Source organism: Cricetulus griseus, chromosome 7 (assembly GCF_003668045.3).
Source record: "Cricetulus griseus strain 17A/GY chromosome 7, alternate assembly CriGri-PICRH-1.0, whole genome shotgun sequence".
Taxonomy (NCBI): Eukaryota; Metazoa; Chordata; class Mammalia; order Rodentia; family Cricetidae; genus Cricetulus; species Cricetulus griseus.
Window position 1 is genome coordinate 69,203,916 of NC_048600.1, and position 17,272 is coordinate 69,221,187.

The 17,272-nt window shown below is 47.1% G+C and overlaps 1 protein-coding gene across 3 annotated transcripts in view; it reads right to left on the bottom strand.

The window, feature by feature from the left end:
• Anxa6 (annexin A6) overlaps positions 1-17,272 on the bottom strand; it is a 53,495-nt gene that overhangs the window by 22,151 nt on the left and 14,072 nt on the right. For all 3 annotated transcript variants that reach the window (XM_027427466.2, XM_027427465.2, XM_027427467.2), the window contains 9 exons: positions 11,218-11,308; positions 8,658-8,752; positions 8,048-8,161; positions 6,155-6,245; positions 4,496-4,575; positions 3,659-3,715; positions 2,967-3,060; positions 2,505-2,600; positions 1,250-1,308 (listed from right to left, as the gene is read on the bottom strand). In XM_027427466.2, the coding sequence (XP_027283267.1) occupies positions 1,250-1,308; positions 2,505-2,600; positions 2,967-3,060; positions 3,659-3,715; positions 4,496-4,575; positions 6,155-6,245; positions 8,048-8,161; positions 8,658-8,752; positions 11,218-11,308 (777 nt within the window). The remainder of the gene's footprint in view (positions 1-1,249; positions 1,309-2,504; positions 2,601-2,966; positions 3,061-3,658; positions 3,716-4,495; positions 4,576-6,154; positions 6,246-8,047; positions 8,162-8,657; positions 8,753-11,217; positions 11,309-17,272) is intronic.

The following is a 17,272-nucleotide window of genomic DNA, read 5'->3' on the forward strand; positions in this document are numbered from 1 at the left end:
TGAAAGAAAGCCTGGGAAATGCTGTCCTTTGGAACGAGCCTAGAGGGAAACCAGTTGCTTGGTCACAATGATCAGCATTATGAATATGGAGAGATTACTGACAGATGGCAAAGTGTTTTCTAAAGTGGTCTGATATAAATAGGAACATTCTGGTTTGTTATTTATTTTCACGGTTTAAAAATTTTCAAAGATTTATCTTTGCTTTTATTTATGTATATACATGTATATATACCATATACCTGCAGCTGAATACAGAGGACAGAAAGGGCATGAGATCCCTGGGGTTAGAGTTACAGGCAGTTGTGAGCTGTTTGATATAGGTTCTGAGAACTGAACTCAGATCCTCTAGGAGAGCAGTAAGTGCTCCTAACCATTGTGTAATCTCTCCAACTCATAAAACTTGTAAAAATTACATTTGTTTAGTTGTGTGGGTGGGTACACACATGCCATGGAATGTGTGTGGAAGTCACAGTCACTTTTGGCAACGTGTTCCTGCCTTCCACCATGATGGCCCCAAGGACTGAACTAAAGCTGTTAGGCTTGGCAGCAAGCACCTGTACCTGCCAGCCTGGTTTTGTGCTTTTGTGACAAGGTGCAGGATGACCTTAAACTACTGATCCTCCCGCGCCACCATGCCAAGCTGTGGGATTGCAACTATGCACCACTTTGCTCTGCTTTAATTACTTTTATTCTTTTTGTTTGTTTTTGTTTTTGAGTCAGGGTTTCTCTGTGTTGCCCTGGCTGTCCTGGAACTCACTCTGTAGACCAGGCTGGCCTCAAACTCATGGAGATCCACCTGCCTCTGCCTCCTGAGTGCTGGGATTAAAGGGTTCAGCCACCACTGCCCAGCTCAACCAGCATTCTTAACCCCTGTGATAAGCACTACTTCCTACACAGGTGGTCCTGGGCTATATAAGAAAGCTGGCTGAGCATGAACCTCAGTGAGTCAACAAGCAGCATCCTCCATGATTTCGACTTCAGTTCTGTCCTAACTTTCCTCAGTGATGGGCAGTGTCCTAGAAGGATAAGCCAATAAATCCTTTCCTCTCCTAAATTGCTTTTGTTATCTTGCCTCCCCACCCCCTTCCTCACTCCTGGCCACAGTATTCTATCACAGCAACAAAAATCAAACCAGAACAGGCTCTTTCTGGCCACTGGCCACCAAGGATTTGGTAAAAGCTGGGCAGTCTTGAGGGAGTAGGCAGAGGCTTCCCTCCCCCAATCTCATTCCCACTAACCCACTACATACCTTCATGGCCTTGAATAGTCTTTCAGCAAAATATTCCGGGGTACTGCGGATGCACTTCACTGGAGAAAAGGAGGGAAAGGGAAATGAGGCATCGTTACCTCCCTCCCCTTCTTCTCCCCCTCCCCTCCTCCCTCCCTCTCACCTTCTCTTTCTCTAGCCTTGGATGTGCTGGGAAGTGCCCTAAAATTGAGATATAGCCCACATCCTTTCAGTACTTTTTATTTTGAAACAACATTTGCTAAATTGCCTAGGTTAGCCTCAAATTTACTCTTGTAGCCCAGGCAGGCCTTAAACTCGCAGTCTTACTGCCTCAGTCTTCCCTAGTGATGGGATTGCACCTGTGTGCTACCAGTTGTTCCTAACTCCTGGGGGCCACCAAGTTCAAAGGCAGGAAGACTCCTGGCTTCTGATGGCCCTCAGCCTCAGAGTACCTCTAGTTTTAAACACAAGGGAAGCGTGTGTGTGTGTGTGTGTGTGTGTGTGTGTGTGTGTGTGTGTGTGTGTGTGTTTGGTTGGGAGTGATGCACACTCCATAATCCCAGCACTCCAGAGATAGAGGCAAGAGGATCAGAAATTCAAGGTCATCTTTGGCTACACAGTGAGTTGAGGCCAGCATGGGATATAGGAGATCCTGCCTCATAAAGGAAGGAAGGAAGGAAGGAAGGAAGGAAGGAAGGAAGGAAGGAAGGAAGGAATTGGAAGGAAGGGGGCTGGAGAGATGGGCTCAGTGGTTAAGAACACTGGCTGCTCTTCCAGAGGACTCAGGTTCAATTCCCAGCACCCACTTGGCAGCTCACAACTCTCTGGAACTCACATTCAGTGGATCTAACATCTTCATACAGACATACATGCAGGCAAAACAACAATGCAGATAAATTAAAGAAAAAAAGGAAGAAAGAAAAGAAAGCAGGAAACAAGACTGGGCATGTAACCCAATGACACACAGAGAGGGCTTTCCCAGTACACACAAAGTCCTTAGCATGGTGGCATAAATACTCACACGCATGAAGAGGCAGGAATAGGAGGTCCAGGATCAGCCTCAGCTGACCTCATAATTCAAGGTCAATCTGGGCTAAATGAGACCGTGTCTCAAAAACAAAAAACAACTAACTTGTGGCCTCAGCCATGCTGTTTGACCAAGCCTCTACCATCTGCTTTTCTATATTCTAACTCTACCCCATGGAAATCCCTTTCATTCCTATCCCCTTACTTCTGGGACAACATCCCAGACACCTTTGCGGCCCCCAGTACATACCCACAGCCAACATCAGCTTCTCAAAGTCTCCAGACAGCTCCCCTCGGATACTGGCTTCAATTGGCTTGCCCGTGGTCTTCAGATACTCATCAAACACTTAGTGAGACAGACAGACAGATATGACCTCTAACAATGTTGCCATGGCAACAACAACAAAAAAGAACAGAGACTTTTGAAGGGGATGACAAAACAGCCAAGAGTCAAATGCTAGCAGGAGGTTAGGGCTAGCACTTAGGGTCGGTGGCTGGGAGGTGACACCGTTGTGCCATTTTGCTGTGCAGGACTGTATCTTGAGACAGGGCTACTACTGTCCTGGCTATGACTCAGGTAAAGAACTATACAACCCACAGCAGGGCTGGTATGTAGTTTGGAGATGAAATGGCTTCAGTACTATCAGTAGAAAAGAGAAGAGAAAGGAGTTCTCAGTGTCACCTGAGGAGGTGTCTCAGTTTGGGAACTCACCCAACCGGAGGTGCTGTTTGCTGCGGTTTCCCAAAATATAAATGAACTGAGCCTCATCTGTTCCCCATTTCAGTTCCCCTGCTTCGTACAGGTCCTGAGAAGGAAGAAGTGAGTGAGACGTAGGAAAGAACAAACTCCGGGAGACAGGACACACTGGCTAAGCCACTCAGAACAGCTTCCTGATCCTGAAGTTATCGGTGACCTTTTGACCTTTGCACACTCCCATCTTCCTTTTTGTGGAAGCTCCCATTCAACCTTCACAACCCAGATCAGACATCCCTCCTTCTTCCACAACTATCCCCGTGGTCTCTTAAATGAATGTCTTTCCTTCTCTTCCCTTCCATAGCTCCCATAGTTTCCTCTTTCTGTGTGTGGGTGTGTGTCAGAGGGTCAACCTCGGGTGTTGTTCCTCAGGAACTGTCCACCTTATTTGTTTTTTGAGGTGGTGTCTTCAGCTTTTTTTACATGGGTACTGGATATCAAGCACAGTCTACCATTTTACTCCAGCACACTTGCTACCTCTGAAAGAAACCTACATCTTTTCTCTGACGAAATCCTATAAAAACCACACTGGTTCAGGGATTTCTGGTAGGGCTTCACCCCTACCCCACCACAAGACCCCTGACTTCTCCTTTCCCATCAGGCTCCTGGCTGAGTCATAGAGACCTTCATCAGCATCGTTTATAGTTTACCTGGACATCCTGTTGGACCAAGTCCTCGCTTACAACATCGTCATTCTCCCGGGTTCCCTGGATGGAGAGACAAGGGAGTGTGGAGCCACGGGGAGGCCCAGAAGAGTGACTGAACAGGAGAAATGCCCAGTGTCTGTTTTGTAGAGTTGTACACCTGACCAAACAGGAGACCTGGGAATGACTGAGGTCCTTCTGGCACCTCCATCCCAGGATGGCAGACAAAAGTCCTGTTCTTTGAAGACAGAGCTTTAGATGGCAAGGCCACAGGTCTTGGCACTCTCCAGGTCACTTCATGACAATAATGCCCAAGGGGTAAAGGATGGTACAGGGTCTTACTATGTAGTCTTGGCTGACCCAGAACTTAACGACGTAGACTAGGTGGCCTCTACCTCTTGAACACTGGAAATCTAGGCATACAATCAGGTTCAGCCTAGGACTGCACATTTGTGTGCTAATATTAAGGTCTCTCATCCCCCTAAACCAAGAATTTACCTATGAGGATTTGGGACTTGTATTCTAAGGTCTGAACTCCCAGAAGGGTCTTTGATGTACATGAGGAGGGAAAGGAGGCTGTGAATGAGGCATTTGGCTCTCCACAGGGCACAAGCCTGTGTAAAGCAGGACGTTGGGACAAGGATAGACCAACAGACAGAGGCTAGGCTTCAGAGTGGTCTTGAAAGGATGAAACAAATGGGGATGGTCAGTAAATCAGTCACGGCCTACAGGAGACCCTCACACCCTGCAGTCCTCCTATGCCTGTTTGAGAAGCAGTGAAAGGAGCCTGTGGCTCCATGGGGAGAGCTGTAGAAAGGGACATATGTCTGCTCATAGACCTACCTGGAGCAGCACCACCAGCATCTTCTGAAAGTGGCCGGAAGTATCTCCAATGATGTCAGACTCCAGATCTCGCTCATAGGCTGTGGAAGGAACACAGGGGCTCTAGTCTCATCCCCAAAAGCCTCTGGAATCCAGAACAGAGGTCTTTTGCTCCCTCCATATGATTAGTTTTTGTTATAAATCTTAATACAATGTGCATGGCTACCATGGCAACTGTCTCTTCACAGCTGCTAGCACCAGGACACAATGAAGTGGATTCTTCCTACTTCCATCCCCTTGTACCATTCCACGGTATCATCATCCTCACCTGGACAGAGGGTTCTTCTACCCACAATGACAAGGCAACTGTCACAAAGTTCATATCGATCGCAACACTCCTGACTTGTCACTGAACTCTGAGTAAAATATTAGTGCTCTTTTGACTACAAAGTCCTCTGTGATGCTAACCCACCCTCTACTTCTCCAGCCTCATCTGGGCCACCTAACTCACTTTTGTATAGGGCTCTATATACTGTTGTCCCTCTGCCAGAAGGACCATCTGTTACCCCATTCTCCATACAACAAGCTCCTCACTTCCTCCTAAAATAGGTTTTCTGATATAGGTCCTATCTTGGGAAAGTCTGGCTCTTGTTCATTTCCTTTGTAAAATCTGACCACTGTATGTCATCATTATTTTTCTCTGAGATTCATCATTCTTTCACAAGGCTACAAGTTCCAGCTATCAAGAGACCATATTGCTTTTATCTATCACCATCTCCTAAGAACCTGTACACTGTCTAGCACAGAACAGGTACTTACTGAATGGATGGACAGAAGGATGGTGGGTAGATAGAGTGATATATATGGCTGGGAAGATGGATATGGATGAGTAGATGGATAGATGAGTGAGTGGATAGATGGATTGATGAGTGTATGGATAAGAAGATAGATGGGTGTTGGATGGATGGACAAATGGTAATATAGATGGGTGGGCAGATAATGGATGGAAGGATAGGTGGATGGGTAGGTGGTAAATGGATGGGCAGATGGACGGATGGGTAAGTGGGTAGATGGACGATGGGTAGATAGATGTTGGATGAATAGATAAATGGTAATGGGTTGATAGACGATGGATGGATGGATAGACAGATAGTGAATGGATGGATGAATGAGTGAATGGATGATGGGTGGATATATGGGAAGATGGAAAAAGGTAGATGGATGGGTTGATGGATAATGGATGATGGATGATGGATGAATGGATGGATGGTAGGTGGATGTATGAGAGGATAGATGTATGTTGGATGGAGGAATGGTAGATGGGTGGGTAGTGTGATGATGGATAGAAGGATGGGTGGATAGATGGATGATTGAATGGATAACAGATGGTTAGAGAGATGGATAGGTCAGAGGGAAGGTGGATGGTTATTTTTTAAATATTTATTTATTTTTATTTTATGTGCATTGGTGTTTTGCCTGCATGTATGTATGTCTGTATGAGGCTGTCCGATCTTGGAGTTACAGACAGCTGTGAGCTGCCATGTGGGTGCTGGGAATTGAACCTGGGTCCTCTGGAAGAGCAATCAATGCCCTTAACTGCTGATCCATTTCTCCAGCCTCAGATGGTTACTTTTAATGTCCCCATCCTTGCAGTATGAGTGTTTGTCCTGCCCAGCTCACCATCTTTGTATGCAGCCACCAGTTGGTGCATCTGCTCATTGGTCCGAGAAGCCAAAATCTCAATGAGGCACTTCTCATCTGTACCAATGCCCTGCAGGAGAGAAGGAACATGTTGGGTAGAGCAGAATGGGAAGCCTTAGCCATGAGGGGACCCTGGAGCAGCCTGGGCTGTGATACCTCCTGCAGTCATGGTTTCTTTGGCTCAGCTTTTAAGCATCATTTGGAAGATGCCATCCAAAGACTCAAGGCATGGTTTCTAGTCCCACCTGTACAGCAACTCTCATGACTTCTCATGGATGTGGCTTAGTTGGTATAATTCTTACCTGGCATGCAATAAGGCCCTGGGTTCAGCCCAGCACTGCATAAAGCCAGGCATGGTAGGCACAATGTTCTAGTCCCAGTACTTGGAGATAGAGACAGAAGGCTTAGGAGTTTAAGACCAGCCTGGGCTACATGATACCCTGACTCAATAAATAAATAAAAATTCAGAAAACAACACAGTCCTGCATTCTTTTCCTCCTAGAATCATCACCTAAAGCAAGATGGGCCACTGGCAACTTTGCTGGCACAGTAAAGTTAACTGCAGAGATTATACCAGGGTTGTCATTCCTGCACAAAGCCTCACAGCCTGAGGGGAAAATAGAGCCTCAATGTTTATTGCCAGAGTTCTATCCCTAGAGAACATGGTGTTCATTAAGTCAGATTGAGTGATCTTTGAATGAATTCTCCAAATTACCCACCCAATGGAGGAAGTATGCTAGTATTTTGTATATAAAATGAACATTTATAAAATCTTCAACAACAACAATAATGATGTCATCTTTCTGGCCACAGTTTTCTCATCTATACATTAGGAAAGCTCCTTGTTGCACTACTAAACTCTAAGGCTAGCCGGGAAGGTAATATATTCTCACATGGTCAAGTGTATCCACTCATGAATTGAATCTATGTGTAGGAACTCAATGATGGCAGAGGTCATAGACTTTATAAACTGTAAAGTACCAGGTATAATCAAAGGCTCTGTGTATAATTTTTTAGGGTGCTAGGGATGGTACCCAGAGCTTCAAAGCAGGCATTCTACCTCTGAGTCACACACCCTAAATTGGGGACTTTGTGTGAGAATGCATACACAAAAATATATGCAAGCAGAGGTTAGAAGTTATCTTCGGGTGTCTTCTTTATCACTCTCCATTTTAATGATAAACAGGGTCTCTTACCAAACCTAGAGCTTGCTGTTTTGGCGAGACTGACTAACCAGTAGGCCCTGGTGTCACCTGTTCCTACTCCTACAATACACTTATCCATGGAGCCATCTTCCCAGTGCCCTATTCCCTCCCATACTTTTCCTAGGCTATGGTCTCGAACTTATCATCCCATTGCCTTCATTCTCCAGTGCTGTGATTGCTAGCCTGTACTACCATACTTAATCAAGGCTTTTGGTCCCTCTTCCTAGAGGGTATCCCTCTGCCTTAAGCAGGTAAGTCTTGCTCATACCTGAACACACAGCCCCCAGCCTGGAATGTCCTCTGCACTCCTACCTACCAGATCCTCTGTAGTCTTTTGGGTTCAAGTTGGTCCTCTTGCAATAGTTAGTTTTTATTGTGCCCTCAGCTTCTAGTGTGTTGGACAGCATTTGTCTTCACTTTCTCAGGACTATAACTCCTGGCATGGAGATCGGAACAAAGTCCCCATTTTACAGGGTCAACATTTCCCTAACATCTGTCCACATCTGTCAGGCTGGAGAAGACTAGGAAACCCATCTGAGGCAGGCTGCCTCTTAAAGCAGGACACACATGCTGGATGGGCAGGGGCTGACCACAAGCTTGTGGCAAAGCCCAGAACTTATTACCCATATCTGCACTCCAAGTGCACACTTAGACCCATGCTTCTTACCGAGATGGCATCTTTAATTTCTTTGGCATCGCAATAGGCAAGCGGCCTCATCAGATTCACAATCAGCCGTTCAAACTTCCCTGTCAACTCATACTTCAAGTCCGCAATGAGGTCCTGGGGATGGAGGAGCACCATGGTTGGAAGGAGTGATAAGTAAATGCTTTCTCTGCCTGGTCCAAGGCCTAGTCGCCTTGCTGGATCCAGCTCTTGGGAGGAGACACTACCATTACCTCTTAAAAAAAAAAAAAAAACTCTTAGAGACTCCAGGCCGCTGCCCCAAGTCATGCAGCTAGCAGCAAGTGGGCCATTCAGGTTCAAGCCCTCAGCATTGCCCTCCCCCACCATTGTCTGCTCCACTGTCCATCTTTCCTAGGATAAGGGAGTGTAGAGAGTGGCTGTGGCACAGGTCTGCTTTCTCAGTGCAGGCCTAACGCCTGCAGGATGCCCAGCCCAAGGTACACAGATGACACCTGAGTCAGAAGGACAACAGCAGAGGAAGAAGAGCCAGCATGAAGGCAGAGTTGGAGAAGAATGCTAGGAAAGGATCCTAAATAGCAAGACAGGAAGTGATGGTTCCCTTCCCCCTTGGCCTTTCAACTGCCATGCTTACCTTGCCATAGAGGGACTTGTAACTCTGGCAGATCTCCTGCCTCTGCTTGTTGCTGCGGGAGGTGATCAACTCCAGAATGGACTCTTTGTCACTGCCTAAAAGAGTTGAGGGCACCTCTTTGTTAGTGACTAAGCAAGACTCCTTCAGGTTCAGACTCCCGTGTTAATGCGCTTTCAAAATGTCCTTTCGATTGTTTTCAATTAAAGCTTCATGGTGCCAATGGAGCATACCCAGAGGCATTTATGTCACTTTAAAGTGAGCATGCTTGGGACTGTACTCCTAACACAAACACATGCTCACTCAGGAATGGGACCATGGCTATGTGAATCTGTATGGGCTTGCATTAAAATGTCCATGCTTGGTTTGTTCAGTGAGAGTGCTGGCTTGGAAATGACTGCCAGCCTTCTTGCTTGCCTCGGGTAATAAATCTTCCTCCACTCAAGTCTCCACTGTTGATTTTGACTTGCTTAACAACATGCAAGCTTACTGCACTCAGTTACACTGTCACCCTGCCCAGCCTGCCTCCAGGAAGCCCTCCAGGACTGCTTCCTTTATCAGGCAGAGGCCTTGCAGCTCCTGTAATCTGTAGAAATCTTCTGCTCTTAACAAGGAGGGGACAATAGTGGTTCTCAACCTGTGAGTCGAGACCCCTCATATCAGCTATCCTGAATATAAGATATTTATATTACAATTCATAACAGTTGCCAACAGGGGTGGCACACGCCTTTAATCCCAGTACTTGGGAGGCAGAAGCAGGCGAATCTCTGTGAATTCGAGGCCAGCCTGGTCTATAGAGCAAGTTCTGGGACAGCCAAAGCTACACAGAGAAAACCTGGCTTGAAAAACTAACTCCCTCCCCCACAAACAAAACAAAACAAAACAAAAACCCAACAATTCATAACAGTAGCAAAATTACAGTTATGAAGTAGCAAGGTAATAATTTTATGTATTGAAGGGTTGCAAGTTGAGAACCACTGGTCCCCACAGAGAGGAGTCATTGCATTCATAACACCTGAGTTCAAAGGGTCCCTGATTGAGCTCTCTATGATACAAACACAGAAACTGAGGCACAGAGACAGGTATGGGTTTTCACCAGGCCTCACAATGCACTTGATTTAGAAAAACCCAGATGTCCTAATAGCATATATTCTGCCAACTGCAGACAAGCAAAGGTGGTCACCCTGAAGAAAGGCAGGGGAGTCACCAGGAGGATGCCAACTCACAATGGTTCCCAGCTATACTAACCAGGTCCATTCCTTAAGCTTGGGTCTATGGGTAAGGATTTGGTATTCTTTATCTCTCTTTAGTGGTTTCACATATATATTTTTTGGTTTGACAATATTGTAAATTGATAAAATATGAATAACAGGCAAAAATTAAATAAGCTGTTCACATGGCTTAGAAGCAGAGTGTTTGTCTAGCATGTATTAAGTCCTGGATCCAATCCCTAGTAACAGGAACAAAACACAAACCAAACCACATTGCAACATTCCAGGCTCCTCCCCCACCAACAGCTATGTGCAGCCATTTCCTTGGAAAGGGGACTTTCTCTCAAGGATGGAGGAGGGATGGCTCTTAAGACTTAGAAGCTCATGAAATTTACAGGGAGCAGAAGTTCAGGGACCTTAGCATTTTCAGAAAGCCCAGATTGAGACATGGGCCATAAGGCTCTTCCCCAAGCTTATAAACGCAGTAACAATGGCTGGAGTGGGAGGCCTCTCTTCTGGAGCGCCTGCAAGCTGGGCAGGGGGTACTAAGGAGGCAGCTTCCCAATGAGTGGGTTTTTCAGTCATGCAGCTGTTTTGGGGTCACCTATGCTCCTGTAAATAACCCCTATAAACTCACTGGTTCCTCAAATAGATTGTAGAAAAATTCTAGTTGTTCTTAATAATAAAAACTCAGAGTCAGATATTAATTGGGAGAGGAGGAACTGAAAGATCAGAGAAGCAAAGCAGCCAGCCACTAGAGTGTTCTTACCTCTACCAATGCTCAGACCAAAGGGCCATCCTGTCTATAGACTGTACTGCTCCTCAGACTACCTCTGTCTCTGCCAAACCTCAGACTGCACTGAGCTCCTGTCTCCTCCGGCTTTATATTCCTCTCTAGTTCTGGGATTAAAGGTGTGGGATCCCAAGTGCTGAGATCACCTTAGTGTGAGCTGTTTCTCTTTTAGACTGCATCAATTTTGTGTAGCTCAGGGTGGCCTTGAATTAACAGAGATCTGTCTGCCTCTATTTCTTGAGTGCTGGGATCAAAGGTGTGTGTCACCACTGCCTGGCCTCTATGGCTAACTAGTGTGGCTAGCTTTGCACTCTGATCCTCAGGCAAGCTTTATTTGCTAGATCACAAACAAAATATCACCTTACTAGATGAGTGGAATGGTGTCTTTGGTTAGTTGTTGGTGCCCTAACTGGGTAGAATAAAGTCTGTTCATGTCTCTCTAGGAAAAGTCACAGAATACTAGCAAATGGCTCGAGGGTAGGTCACATGTGGGGTGGATTGGCTATGTCCCATGCACCCTCCTCATGGTAGGACCCACTCTTGGATAGCTGACACCCACCGAAGCCCTTCATGGCTGTGTACAAAGCTTCAGCATCCTGATTTGGATCAAAGTCTGGGAAGTCATGGACAGAGCCTCGATACATGGCACTCTGTGGAGAGAAAAGCAGAGGGTGAGTTCCAACCTTGGACCTGGCCCCGGGACAGTCCGTTAGCTCAGGCTGAGCTCTGTTCCCCAGAGAAAAAACAAGCACTGTGGTCACCTGGGAAGGGTGTGGCTGACTCTTCAGAACCACCAGATGCAGCCAGCTCAAAGGACAATGTCATTCCTCCAAGAGAGGTGACTTGGCCAAGGCTCGTCCCCTTCACCACCTGGCACCACCAGGAAAGTTTAAAAAGCCTGGCTGAGTAGAAGGCTGGAAATGGCCCCGGTGAGTGACAAGAACATCACCTGTGGTATGTGTGTCTCTGGAAGTCAGAGGTCAACCATAGGTGCTGTTTCCCAGGTGTCCTCTATCTTGTTTTTGTTTGTTTTGAGATAGGGTCTCACTATGTGGCCCTGGTTGACCTGGGACTGCTTTGTAGACAATGCTGACTTTCAATTCACAGAGATTCCCCTGCCTCTGTCTCCTAAGTGCTAGGATTAAAAGTATGCACCATCACACCCTGTCCTACCTTATTTATTTTTGTTAAGAATGGCTACAAGTTTATCATTACCGTGTTTAGAGGGTTGGAATGTGTCTGCCATGATGCACACATGAAGGTCAGAGGACAACTTGGTGGAGTCTGTTCTCTATTTCTACCTTAGGTGGGTGCCGGTGATTGAACTCAGGATGTCAGGCTTGTGTTACAAGCCTCTTTACCCACTGAGACATCTTGCCCGCCCATACATCTCATTTTTGTTTTTTGAGAGAGGGTCTTTCTACATAGCCCCAGCTGTCCTGGAACTCACTGTGTAGACTGAGCTTGTCTGCAATGCACAGTGATCCACCTGCCTCTGCTAGGATTAAAGGCATGAGCCACCATGCCTGCCTCGCCTTATTTTTCGAGACAGGGTCTCTCAGTGGCCTGGGGCTCACCTATCATAGGTGGCCTGGCTACTGTATCCCAGGGATCCACCTGTTTCTGCCTCCTCCAGCACTGCTATTACAAGGATGTACCACCATGCTTTTTTGGGGGGTGGGTGGGAGACTGAGTTCTGGGGCTTGAACACAGGTCCTCTTGTTTTACCTAGCAAGCACTTTGAGGAAGATGGGGCCACCTTCCCAGCACTCCTAACAATTTTCACAACATTTTACAGTTTACAAAGCTTCTTATCTCCGTTAACAAAATTATATTAACCACTGCAGGAGTGTTTAAGGTGGCTTCTACAACCAAACCCTGAGAAGCCCCACAGGCCCCAGCCCTCTTCCCTGCTCCACTCAGCTGCACAAATCTAACAGTTGCCAGCTACTCAGGGGGACCCAGAGCTGCTCTCCAATTCAATGCCAAGATGAGCACTGGTCCTGAGGGCCCAGTAAACTGAGCTGTGAACTGGCATCTAAGGATAAGCTGGCAGGGTCCTTGCAGGCTAGAAGAGGAAGGCAGAGAGCCAGGAGACTTCAGACATCAGATCAAAGCTGAATGCACAATGGGCTGCTTCATGGAGGAGTCAGATGTGGGTCAGCCATACAGCATGGAGAAATATGGAGTCTGAGAGAACCACCAGGTAAATCCAGTACACAAGGGGCCGTCACTAGGCAGGCACACAGCATATCTGTGCCAGGCCCTGGGCCAAGGGCTGAAGATTCAGAAAGACCAAAGATCTAATTTTGTTAAGCTCAGTGGCAGACATGAGCCATAAATGGCTATAGTAAACACCTAAAGAGAGAGGCAAGTTATAGAGACAACAGCTAAGATCAACACCAGCTCCAAAAGGAGATCAGAAAAGGCCCTGTAGATGGAGGAGTGTCGAGGGGTCTGCTGATTGTGCCTTCAAGGACTGAGGTGGGCAAAACAGGAGTCCTCCCATGGTCCTATGTGCCCTAGTGGCTCCTACCACAGAATCCAGCCAGACATCTGTCTGTCTTCTGCCTTCGGTCACTGAAGCTGCCTCTTCAGAGGTTAGCATGTGTGGGTACAGGGCTGCTATTTAAAGTACTCAAAGGGTGAGTGACCAGAAAGGGAAACAGCCTTCTTCCCGCCATTTGCCATTTGTGAATCTCCTGCAACCTGATCTCAACCCTGGGCAAACAAAGAGAAACAGGCCAGATAGCAGAGCAGGGAGGGATGGCTCATGCTGGCCCTGCCTCCTGCCTACACTCCTTTTGCCCTCTTCAGCCTTCTAAAGCCAGCCACATTTGCATTTTCACAGTGCCACCCTGGATAGTCTGATCCAGGGACCTGAAGTCCAGTGTCAGACCTGATCTGCACACGGCTCAGAGACTGACCAGAGGAGGCCCTTAAGTCCCTGTTGCCAGAAAAAAAGACAGTGTCCAGCTGAAATTTTACCTCCTAAACATTTGGTGTCTCTCTGCAGATCCTGGTCTAGCAAAGTCAGAAAATAATTACCATCAGCTTCTACAGTGGAGAAAACATGGCGGGGGGCGGGAAGGGGGGAGGCAGAGGGACTAGAATGTCTGTTTTGCAAAGGGCCTTAAAGCCTTTTAGACTAACCTCTTGATCCTTTGAGTTTTTTTGTTTGTTTGTTTGTTTGTTTGTTTGTTTGACATAAAGTCTCACATAGCCAAGGCTGGTCTTGAACTCACTATGCAGTCAAGGTGGACCTTGAATTCTTGATGCACCTGCCTCTGCCACCCCAGTGCTGGGATTACAGGTGAGTGACACCACATCTGGCTCTTTGATTCTTGACTCTACAAGGACAGGAGCTGTCATGAATAGGACATGACCACATAGGACAAAGTGGATCCCCACAACCAGCACAGACCAGAGAGGGTTGACTAAATGTAACTAAGTTGAATGAAGGACTGAAGATGTTCTCTCCTGAGGGGAAGAATGCTAAAGAGGAAGGCAGGCAGGGGGAAGGCAGTTTGACTCCTTAGCATAGCGCTGGAGTGCCCAACTTTGGAATAGCTTTCTGGGAGCCAGGTCTTCTGGGGTCTATCTGGGGCAGCCAGCTGCTACCATGACCCATGATGTTTTTCTCTCCACCTGCCTGAGCCCACGTGTCCATCATTTCTCTGGCTCCAACCTCCTTGCCACTGATCCTGGGGCTTATTTGGAGAAAAAAGGCAAGGTACTTTAAAATTTCAAAGACCCAAAATAGAGAGGACAAGTGACATGTGACCAGCCAGCATGTCAGAGGCCTGACTGGGAAGGGGGAAAGATGGCTGTTTCTAGCAAACCAAGCTTTCACCCTCTCTGTCAGATGCCAGGATGGTGTGGCAGATTATAAGGGAAAGGGTGACAATCACATAGCTTAGGGCTTCTTCCTCAGCTAATGACACCCACCTGCCTCTCCTTGAAGTTGAAACAGAGTTATTGTCCTATACTGTGTCTCCCCTGCTGGGAGGGCAGCTTTTGGAGAACTGTTTCTCTCTGTGCTAGGGTGGACCCACTTTCGAGTTCTAAACAGGCATCAGTGCCCCACCATGCCTAGACCCCAAAGGCTTTTCACACACAAGATTCTCATTTCCAGGGAAACTAGAGTCACCCATTCATTCATCTGCTATTCATCTGCCTGTCTACCTACCAATCCACCCATTTGCCCATTTATGCTGCAGTCCTTCTTTTCATCTATATATCTGTCTATTTGTCTGGCCATGTATCTATCAGTCTGTCCATCTGTCTATCTGCCTGCCTGTCTGTCTATCTATCTATCTATCTATCTATCTATCTATCTATCTATCTATCTAATCTATCTATCTAATCTATCTATCATGACCATCCATCCACCCAACTATCCATCCATTCACTCATCTACCCACAGATGCACGCATCCATCCATCTCTCACTGAGAATCTAAAAGGTGCTGAGCCCAGCCAGGGACCTGTAAGAACCCACAGTCTGGTGGGGAACTGCATGGTAAATGTAGCCACAATCCAGTTAGCTAAGTGTATCACAGGGGCCAGAGAAGAAACCCTGTGAAGGCCAGGACTGCATCTGTCTTGCTCACTGATGTCTTTCCAGCCCCTAGCACAGGGCCTGGGACATCTAGGCACACCTAGGTATTTGCTTCAGAAATAGATGTGTGAGTTACTGAGAATACATGCTGAGCAGATTAGAGCTGACTTCCTGGAGATGATGTCTGAGTTTCTGTGAGTTCTACAGGATGAGTAACAGTGGCCCTCCACCCCGGGAAGAGAGACTGTGGAAATTACCACACAGAGAGACATGGTAGAGGGCTGGGAGACAGTGAGAACATTGGAAAAAGAACCCCAGGTTACAGTGTTAGGAGCCAATACCCAGAGTCTGTCAACTTGTGTGGGGTACAATGAGCATGAAGCAGAAGATGGGATTGCAATGTTATTGAGAGCCTATGGTTCTGTTGGCTACCCTGGGCATGGCCCCTAATTCAGGGCCTGGGAAAAGCAAGGCTCTTACACCTGGCATTGCTGTCTCTGCCCATTGAACCATGTAACCCATCTTCTGTGTAGGTTAAAAGAAGTCAAGCAGCAAGCTGTTTCAAATTGATGACTTTCTCAAGGATACCTAAGTTTCTTTTCTGACACTGTGGTAAAATAGCCCGAACAAAGGCAACTTAAGGGAAAGGAGACTTATTTTGGCTCATGTTTCAAGAGCACTGTCCATCATGATGGAGAAGCTGAGGTGGCAACTGATCATATGCCTTCCACTGTCAAGAAACAAAGAACAGTAAATGCTTATGCTTAGCTCACTTTCTCCTTTTCACACAATCTAGGACTCCAGCCTAGGGAATGGTGCTACCTGCAGTGGGTATATTTTCCTACCTCAATTAACCTAATTAAGACAATCCTCTAGAGCTGGACATGGTGGCATGCCCCCTTAACCCCACCACTCAAGAGACAGAGGCAGAGGCAGAGGCGGCAGACCTCTGTATGTTCAGCGCCAGCCTAATCTAAACACTGAGTTCCAGGCTAGCCAGAGCTACCTAGCAAGACTCTCATTTAAAAAGAGGTGGGTTGCCGGACTGTAGTGGCGCACACCTTTAATCCCAGCACTTGGGAGGCAGAGGCAGGTGGATCTCTGAGTTCGAGATCAGCCTGGTCTACAAGAGGTAGTTCCAGGACAGCCTCCAAAGCCACAGAGAAACCCTGTCTCAAAAACAAAAACAAAAAACAATAGAGGTGGGTAGTAGGGGAAGAGAATCCTTCCATAGTCAAGCCAAGAGGACCGTTTCCCTAGGTGGACCTAGATCTCATCAAGATGACAATGGAGATTAATCATTACAGGGAATGTGTTAGAGGCAACAAGTGTTAAGATATTCTGAGATGGCTCCTGAAAGCTCACAGTCAGATGCCCAAGGTCTTTATGATCATAGGATTGAAAGATGCCTAGAGGCTCTGGGAGGAGACAAGAGGCACCTGCCAGGCTGCAGGCAGAAGACAGGGTACCAGGCATTATGCCCTCCCTATTATGGCTACTTCATCTCTGCCCTTCTCCCTCCATAGATGTGTGGTGGCTTCTGGTGTTGTTTGGGCTGAAGATAAAACAGTCAATGTGACACTGGGGAAAGATGACTAATGGTCCATACAGGCTTGGCCAAAGTGTTCATGGAGAGGCAAACCAAGTGGGAATCTATTTTGGTTTCTCATGCAGCTCTGGACAGGGATGGAGAAATCTTCCCAGCGCTTGCCTGCTGGCCCCGTGATCCAAGATGTTACATGGTCATGGGCTCTGCAAGCAAAATGGGGCTTAGCTCTGGCTGCTAACATAAAGGTATAGGAACGTTCCCTCAAACCATCTAGGCCTAGCTCCTTCAGGCCATGACTCACCCCAGTGTGGAAGTTTATATTCTTAAATGCCACCTGTGCTGCTGCCCAGGCCACTGTAATCAGCCTGTCTCACCCCATGCAGACAGGATTCTGGATGCAGATACCCAGGATGGAGGGAGTGGAGAGAAAGCTTTCCGACCTGAAATATTTAGCAGACCCTGTTGCCAGATGGTGAGCAGCCTGGGCCCTGGGGCTCCAGCCTGT